The 8,328-nt window shown below is 52.4% G+C and overlaps 2 protein-coding genes and 1 pseudogene across 2 annotated transcripts, besides 13 other annotated features; all 3 read right to left on the reverse strand.

The window, feature by feature from the left end:
* Tc00.1047053507887.10 lies at positions 1–543 on the reverse strand (annotated as a pseudogene; the record flags this gene model as incomplete).
* Positions 1–5,044: a sequence feature (heterozygous, non-Esmeraldo-like haplotype).
* Positions 642–726: a sequence feature (A-rich).
* Positions 912–959: a sequence feature (T-rich).
* On the reverse strand, positions 984–5,531 carry Tc00.1047053507887.20 (ubiquitin hydrolase, putative; the record flags this gene model as incomplete). The annotated part of the gene is made up of 1 exon (XM_800446.1): positions 984–5,531. One exon carries the CDS (start codon positions 5,529–5,531, stop codon positions 984–986), a length of 4,548 nt encoding a protein of 1,515 aa, XP_805539.1.
* Positions 2,868–2,912: a microsatellite.
* Positions 3,833–3,864: a microsatellite.
* Positions 5,045–5,369: a sequence feature (haploid, Esmeraldo-like haplotype).
* Positions 5,370–5,448: a sequence feature (areas merged during assembly that could not be assigned to a particular haplotype. This can correspond to areas where the two haplotypes were merged or to regions with more than two copies in the genome that were merged during assembly.).
* Positions 5,449–8,328: a sequence feature (heterozygous, non-Esmeraldo-like haplotype).
* Positions 5,534–5,586: a sequence feature (CT-rich).
* Positions 5,673–5,776: a sequence feature (A-rich).
* On the reverse strand, positions 5,909–7,573 carry Tc00.1047053507887.30 (hypothetical protein, conserved; the record flags this gene model as incomplete). The annotated part of the gene is made up of 1 exon (XM_800447.1): positions 5,909–7,573. One exon carries the CDS (start codon positions 7,571–7,573, stop codon positions 5,909–5,911), a length of 1,665 nt encoding a protein of 554 aa, XP_805540.1.
* Positions 7,576–7,618: a microsatellite.
* Positions 7,676–7,705: a microsatellite.
* Positions 7,888–7,949: a sequence feature (A-rich).

Below are 8,328 nucleotides of genomic sequence, written 5' to 3' on the forward strand. Positions count from 1 at the left end.
CGATGGACGCAGACTCTGAATGAACCGGGCGTCGCAATGAGTGCGACGCCGGCCCTGTGTAAGGGTTCGCAGAACAAGCTTCGTCATTGTGCGTCGCGTGTTCGCAGTGCGCCACGAGCGGAATGTCAAGTTTGCCACAAAGTTCAAAGGCGGCCTCCGTCACATCCGCGCTGCTCTTGAGGTTCCCGGTGGAGTTGTCAAGATAAAGCTTCAGTCCGGCACAACGGGCCTTGAGAGCCGCGTGTTGCGGTTGTGTCCACAGCGTCTCCAATTCCTGCAGATGCTCGTGGGCGGTAGCACCAAAAAATAAGCGAATGTCGCACAATTTCTCCACCGCCTTGGCACGACGCACTTCTCAGCAAACGCTGTGATCGTCTGCGTTGGTGGTTTTGTGTTGGGCATGTCGCACACCACACCGATTCCACCCGCGTAGGCCGCCTCGGACTCACTCCGCATGTCACCCTTCTGCTCCAGGCCGGGCTCGCGAAAGTGGACGTGGCAGTCAACAAGTGTGGGCAGTTCCACCCGCGTCATGGACGTCATTTGCGTGTCCCTCCTCCCTGCTTCACTACCCCCAACGCCAAATGCCCTCGAGATAATCGCCGCAAGCCACTCCGCACAAAAAGACGGTTCGAGTTTTTAAAAAAAAAAAAAAAAAACGTAAAAGAGATTTAAAAAACAACAACAACTAGAAGAGGGAAGAAAACAAAACAAAAAAAAAAATAACGGTCCAGCCGCGGGTATGTCACGCACCTCTCCTGCGGTTCCTCTCGTCACGCGACGGTCACATCGATCCATTTAACTTCTGGCGGGGGCGGCAAACGGGGAGAAGATGCGCGGCAACAACGCTGAGGTTGCTGCACATACTCGCCAAAAAATAAAAAATAAAAAGCAAAAACTTATCCAGATGCTTTTTTCTTTTTTTTTCTTTTTTCGTTCTTCCTTCCTCTGCTTTTTCTCGTGTGGACTTCAAATCCAGAAGTCTACTGCTTGAAGGGGGTCTCACACATATCACACCGAGCCCTCCCCGGTGCGTTGATGAATGTGCAGACGTCACAAGCGACCTGCGCCTTTGCCTCGGCAGCGCCGCCACGCCGACTTTTACCAACGGCGCCGTGGAGCCGGGTCGCACCAAATGCCGTGGAGCTCTCTTGCACCGGTTGGAGCAGCTCCGCCGGGACCTCCTCCCACACCTCAGTCTCCTTCATTGCACCCGGAATCTTCTCCAGCACACGTTCCGTGGCGTTCACTGTCAGTACGTCGCCGTCGCATAGACCGTAGTCAAACAGAGTACCGGCATCCTCATCGCCCTGAAAAGACTTTGGCATTTCATTGGTATCAATGACTAAAGGGGACGCAACATTGCCGGAACCAGACGGTTGCACTTCGGATTCGTTCTTCTTCATCGTGTGGTTCCGATGACGGCGCAGTGGCTTACGCCCACGGAGAAGCTCCATCTCCTGCAGAGGCAACAGAAAACCGTGATGCTCTGCCACCAGACGAGATATGGCCTGTTTGAGCTCACGCAGAGTGGTGGTGTGATGCAGTTCTCGAAGCACATCCGTGGACTCGTAAAAGTTTTTTCTACTGCGGCGAAAGCGTAGCTGTAGTCTCAGCGACCCGTTCAAAAAGCAACGAGACGATTCCCTAATTCTCTCGAGAAGCGATGCCACACATTCCTCGCAGGTAGGCGGGTCAAAGACACGGTCCGTGTTTCGCTCCACAAATAAAATCGCTTTGCTTGAATCCACCCTGCACCGGATAAGTTCCGTATTCTCCTCTCCTGAAGAAGGAGATGAAGGTAAAAGCATTCCCGATTTTCCATACGTCTCAAGTATGTCTACAAACTCTGTCAACGGCAGCAGCAACAGTGGAGGGAACGGCGGCAATTTGTTGTCATCGTCCAGAGAGTACACGTCACAGGCATCGTCGATGGAAATGGCAGAAGATCTCTGGTGCCACAGTTGCACGAGATGCCGGGCAACGGATTTTGCCTCCCAAAACGGATCTGCCGGATTAAGAAGATGCGGTGCAACAAGCGTCCCACCATGTGGACAGAGCAACGCCTCGTAATCAAAACAAGGCGGGAGCGAGAAGGTGCCGTCCAAATCCATGAACCATCGCCGCCAAAGTGTCACCCACCACATCGGAATGCACCCGTATGTGTGGCACAAATCCGGACACGTCGCGGCACGTGCCTTCTTGAGTGCCTCCTCCGCCTGCTGCAGTGGAGTCGCAACAGACATTGACGGTGTCACTTGTGGAGCGGTTCTTGTCTCAGTGGAACTATTGGTTTGTTTAAACCTTTTCTTATGCCCTCCTCGCCGCACCCGCATGGACTCCCACGCTGCTTCCGCCCTTTTTCGCTCTTCCTCCTCTCTTGTGAGCGTGGCAATCTGCGTCTCGGCAGCGGCAACCACAGCAGCCTGCTCCTTTTCCCACGAACGATAGTGATCCCGGTAAAGGCGTTCAAGGTTCCTCTTCCACACGTAAGAATTGGGGTGTTGCTTCCGCATCTCTGCCTGTGGCATGGAAAGGAATTGAGCGGCAGATGCCAGGGTGGGGAACCGTTTCGACTCAGCGATCTTTGACATCTTCGCATGATGGCGCTGCGCTGTCAAGCTGACGGTGTTTTGAATGCAGTCGGGGCACCGGGGAGTACTCTCCGTAGGAAGGTATGGCAGAAACTTGTCCAAAACCTCGGATGTGTTTTCTCCCGCGCAGAGCGGCTGCGCAACTCGCTCTCGCAGATAACGCCAAGTAGCCGCTGGGACCACCTGAACCACCGCGGATGGCGCAAGAAGTCGATGATCGCAGAGAAGTCTGCCACATTCGGGTAAAGTGAGCCTGGAGACACCATCATGCCAATTGTTATTTTTACTATGATTATCATTATTATTATTATTATTATTGTCGTTACTCTCGTTTCTGTCCGCTGCCTCCTCCATGCGAAGGGCGGCAAAAAGCCCCGTGAAGCCCTGACGATTCACCACATCCTTCCGCTTCGCATTTGCCGCAAGAGACTTCTCCCAAAACTCCATCAAAGCTTTGCTTACATACACCGTCCGCCCCGTCGCCGCCGCCGCCTCCCCTTCACTCCTCAACTCCTCGCAGTAAATATTAGTTTGGTTGCTTGTGTCGGTTTGGCTGCCATGGCACTTACTCTTCAGTGCGTCACGGGCGCCACTGAGCAACGCCAACGCTGCCCTCTCCTCGTCCCACGATTTCTTCAGCCGTAGCACCTCTGCTGCCATGGACCTTGTGCAAACCGCACAGGCGTAATCACGCACTCGCCAGCCGACGTGGGAAGAAGACATCTCCTCGGCAACAGGAAAAGTGCCGTGCAATGTAGGCATTGTGTTCAGCAGCGACGCCAATCGCGCAGACAATGCAGAAGGAACAAGTTTATACGGACCCCAGGGAGCCAACTTGCCGTGTGGACAGCGCAGACCCTCCATTAGGTCCAAAAGCAAAGCCCAAGATGTCCCTTCAAACAGTATATTATTTTCTTTGGCCATATCCACACCTCCTCCTCCTTCTTTTATTCGCGTGGCGGTGGCATCGTCGTCCAGCTGCTCTGTGGATGTTGCGCCGCGTGCGTTATCGCATGTCTCATTTCCCACCAGCGATGATGACTTGGGAGGATCGCCTCCCAACATGTCCTCGAGACCAGTACGACCGCTGGCATTCCTTCGCAATCGCTTCTTTCGCTTCTCGCACTCATTGTACTCCCGCACATCCACATACGATGGAAGGAAACCGCGACCAAACAACCGGAGCCAGCTTGAGGGAACAGCAAACAGGTCCGCAAGCTCAGTGCTACTCCGCTCGCCCTCATCCTCCTCCTCCTCCTCCTCCTCCTCCCTTGCCGCCGTTTCTACCGTGACGCTGTTGCATATAAGCCTCCCTCCAAGGAGATTTAGTGCAATCTCCCCCCATTGCTGCAGAAAAAACAAAAAATCAGCCCGACGCATCTCCCAGTCTTGTCGCCGTATTTCCAATTCACGATTCAATTGCTGCACGTGTTTTAAAAGACGAGGAGGCAACGGAACAGAATTACTCCTCTCGTTCTTCACATCCTCAGAAGCTCGTATCATGTCGTCATGCGACACTGTTGTAGACTCGCATGGGCGTAACTGGTACACCAACATGTACGCTTCCTTTGAGATGACCCGATTGCCGTGAAGACGATGATGAAGTTTCGTCACTTTTGCATCGTCAAAGAGGTACCACCCTGCCTCCTCGTCAACTTTGCCGTGGAATGTGTAATGACCAGAAAGGGCAGTCTCGCCAATGTGATTCACAACACCCATGAGTGTGTAGCATGCCTTACTAAGATGCGTCGTGGTGGTAGCAGCAGTATTAGTAGTAGCCGTGATATTAGCAGCACCATCCGTGGCGGAGTCGTTCTCTTCATTCCTCTGCTGCTGCTGCTGCCAGCGGTTGATGTAATCTGCCAGCTCCCACTCAAGTGGGAAGCTCACAGATGTCGTCACCTTCTCCCGCTGCAGTGTCTGCAGGTCAAAGGCGAAGCGATTGAGGTGCACCACCAAAACATCCGGAAGTGTTCGCAGGTACTGACAGGAGGATGCCGTGGTCGTGAGGTTGCAGCCATCGCACATAAACCCTTCCACCTCCTCCGGCTGCAGAAATGTGCTCAGTGCCTCCTCAACGGTACCCTTCACAGGAAGTGAGAGAAAAAAAAAGGGCTCCGCCCTCTTAAAGACGCGGTGGCAGTTGCTGCACCGACGGTCATAAAGAAGCGTCCCCTCAAACGTCCGCTCCACAACCTCCCCACCGTGGTGCTGCAGCCAACTGATCAGTAATGCAAAGAACTCCTGCGCATCCTGCTGTGTCTTCGTGTCCAAAGAAAGAAAGGCAGCAAAAGGCTGTGCGTTGGCCCCATTACCGTCACGTGTGAGTGCCATCTCCGCAAACAGTTCTCCCAGGCCAGATGCCTGTAAAGCATACTTTATGGGTTGTGATCCCTCGTCTTCTCCCCTCTCCGCATCATCTGGTTTCTGAACCGAGTCTTCACAAATCTCATACACGCGATGTTCCTCAACAGAGAGATCCTCCGCACAGGCGCTGAACACCTCGTACCGCACGCTCGAAATATTAAAGAGCAGCTGCAGAATGGCATTGAGGTAACATGTGTTACCCAGGTTTCTTATGCCTCTACGCAGCGGGTGGGACTTCGCACACGTCAACTTATTCAAAGTATCCTCCAGGGCGGTGTCGCCCTCTTTCGCCGGCAACAGTTGGGGTTCCTCACCCATGATATCCGCCACGCACTCGCTGAGAACAGATGCGTCAGTTGCGAGTTCTAAAAACCCGGCAAAGCAACGAGGGGAGGCAACGCAGTTCAACACGCGGTTACGCGCCGTTGTGTGTCGGCAAACACAAGGAGTCCCGAGGCGGTACGCTGAAAATAAGACGTCAGCAGAGAGCGACGCAGACGACCCGTCCGCTCCACGCTCGCTGTTTGGGGGCACAGGCAGCCGGGTGACCCAATCGTCAGCCTCCAGCATCGTTTTTTCTCTTTTTGTTGTTTTGTTGTTTCTTCTTCTTTTTCTTCTGCTTCCTTCCGACTTGACTTCTCGCCTCCAACGATGGCACCCAGCCGCTTGCAGCAAGTGCGGCACCACCACGAGAAACACACACACACGCACAAAAAAGAAAAAAAAAAAGCAAATAATAATAATAATAACAAAAGAATATCGGTTGAAATTTCAACAAAGGGGAAATCGGGAAAAAAAAGAAAAAGAAAAAAAAAGGCCACCGCCTTCGCCCTCCCTCATATAAAAGAATGAAGGATGTGAAAGAATAAAAAGAGGAGACGGTAAAACAGCCCGCAGACACACAAACAAAGCTGCACAAACCCTGTCCGCCTTCCGTATGGCGGGGCTCAGGAAAGAAGTACCAGAATAGGGTACCCATCCGCGGCGGAGCAACGCACCTGCATCCCGCCGCCATCCCGACCCGCCGCTGCCGCCTCTTCTGCCGTCAAAAGGGCATGTGTGAAGGGCTTCAAAACCACCAACTGTCGTCGTTCGTACCGAGAAAAAAGTGGAAGTTGTCGCTTGTGATGCCTTGATGGAAGACGGCGGAAGAAACACCGCTGAATCCTCGCCGCAACCTGCGGCACCTCTCCACGCGGTCGCACGGCATCCCGCTCCCCGCCACTTTTTACTGAAGAATTGGTCGTCGTGTCCACGATGTTTGACCCAGTAGGCCTGTCAATGAGACAAGAGGCATTCAACGGGATCCGCGTGCCCACGGGAGCATCCGCAGGAGGAAACGACACGGGATTACCCACCACTTTTGTCTGTTGTGGTAAAAAATAAAAGAAATTCGTCTCCGCGTCATGCTTGTGATGGTAAAATGTGTTTATCGTGCGCTCATGCTCCGCCGGTGCTCCTGCGAGTGCCCATGCGTCCTCATACCCCGGCATGGACTCATCGCGTCCCATAAAAAAGTTTCCAAGCAACACATCAGGCCTTGCCACCCGTGAGAAGAACTTGAGGGCCACCTCGCGGTGCGGATCCAACTGCCCCTTCACCCGCTGCCTCGCCGGCGTTCCGGGCGCTACATGCAACGTGAATGGACTCCCGTTCGCGCTTACATCGGGCGACACAAGTGGCATCCCTCCTACCGCCAAGCTCTTACCACGGTAAGAAAGATCCACGTTCGTCAGCACAAAGCGAACACCGCCACCGTCACCACCCACCGCCGTAGCCGCAGCCACCTTGCTTGATTCTGTTGCTTTTCTGCTGGCTGAGTCGTGGACGAACGGGGCGGTGGAAACAAATTCGGCCGTGAGAGACGGACAGGAAAGAAGAAGACGCCCGCCCCAAACCGAGTCATGACGCCTAAACAGCTGCAGACATCCACAACGACCGTTTCGCACAGCTCCAACTAATTCGTATTGAGGGCCATCTTTGGCATCTGCTGGCAAAAGTTCGGCCTGCGTGTTATCGTCATGTGGCTTACTAATGTGTCTGGGCGCCAACTGACTGCAAAGCGCATCGGCCACCTGCGGCAAGGAGTCCTGAAGCGCGACGATGTCCGGGGCAGCTTCCCTAATTGTGTTGCAGATCAACGGTATGCGTTCTTGAATGGAGAGACGACGTCTGCAGCGGCGGTGTGTGTGTCCGGCACCGTCGACGGACCACGAAAGCAAAGAAATTGGCGGCGCCGTTGATACCGAGCGTGTCATCCCCATCCTCGTCATCGCAGCATCCACGACAGCGGTAATAACTGAGGCTTCAAACGGAAGTGTAGGCCGCACAACATGACGCCACCTCGATGGGCGACGCATCCCCCTTTTTGTTTTTCGTTTTTTGCGTTTGTTTGATTCTTTGTTTCTTCCCTCTGCTGTCAATCCGGGTGTGTGTGTGTGTGTGTGGAGACGTGTTGTTAAAACAAGTTTACATGTGACGAGAACAGGAGAGAATGTGTGGGAGATGCATCCACCGCACAGAAACACAGACAGAGTGGCACAAAACACGTAAAAAGTAATAAAAAAAAAAAAAGAAGCATCCAAATTCTCTTGAGAAAACACGTGCGCCATTTTTTTTTTTTTTGGTTTTTTGTTGTTGTTGTTGTTTTTGTTTTTTCTCTCATTATTTTTATTGCAGTTTTATTTGCAAACACTTTGAGGCAAACATCACTCTTTTTTTTTTTTTTTTTTTTTTTTTTTTTTCGATCCTGTCGAAGCCTGCAGTCACGCATCGCTTGCCGCCCGCCAATGCGAAGCCGAGACCCAAATCCCAACGTGCATGCGAACACATAAAATGTGACTTTTTTTTTTGTTTTTCGTTTCGTTTCTCCCTTCCCCCAACTTTTCATTTCTTTCGATTTCGTCCCGCCTTCCCTCGCCGCCCCAACAAAAATGAAAATAAAAAATAATAATAAAAAAAAAGAAAAGGGAGAAGAGGAGGAGGAAATATTCACTGAACCCCAAAGCCCCGCTGGGTGCTCTTGGAAGGACACACACACACACACAAAAAAAAAAAAAAAAGAGGTGCAAACGACATGAATGTCATATGAAATAAATACAAGTGAAGGCAATCCACGCATCCCCACTCATCCTGCCCCCTCCTCTGCGCCTGTCCGACAGCAGCGGGGGCGTCCTGCTCCCATGCATTCGGTGGACGTAAAACATGTGCACACCGCCCCCACCCCAATGGACACACACAGACAGAAACAAATTAAAAAAAAAAACATGCGTGTATTTTAATAAATTTCCACGTCCGTGTATACATGTACGCTCCTTCCCCCCGTCTCCCTATTCGCCTTGTTCTTCTTTTTTATTGTTTTTTTTTT

The sequence above is a fragment of the Trypanosoma cruzi genome, genomic scaffold (genome assembly GCF_000209065.1).
Source record: "Trypanosoma cruzi strain CL Brener 1047053516517 genomic scaffold, whole genome shotgun sequence".
Lineage (NCBI taxonomy): Eukaryota > Euglenozoa > Kinetoplastea > Trypanosomatida > Trypanosomatidae > Trypanosoma > Trypanosoma cruzi.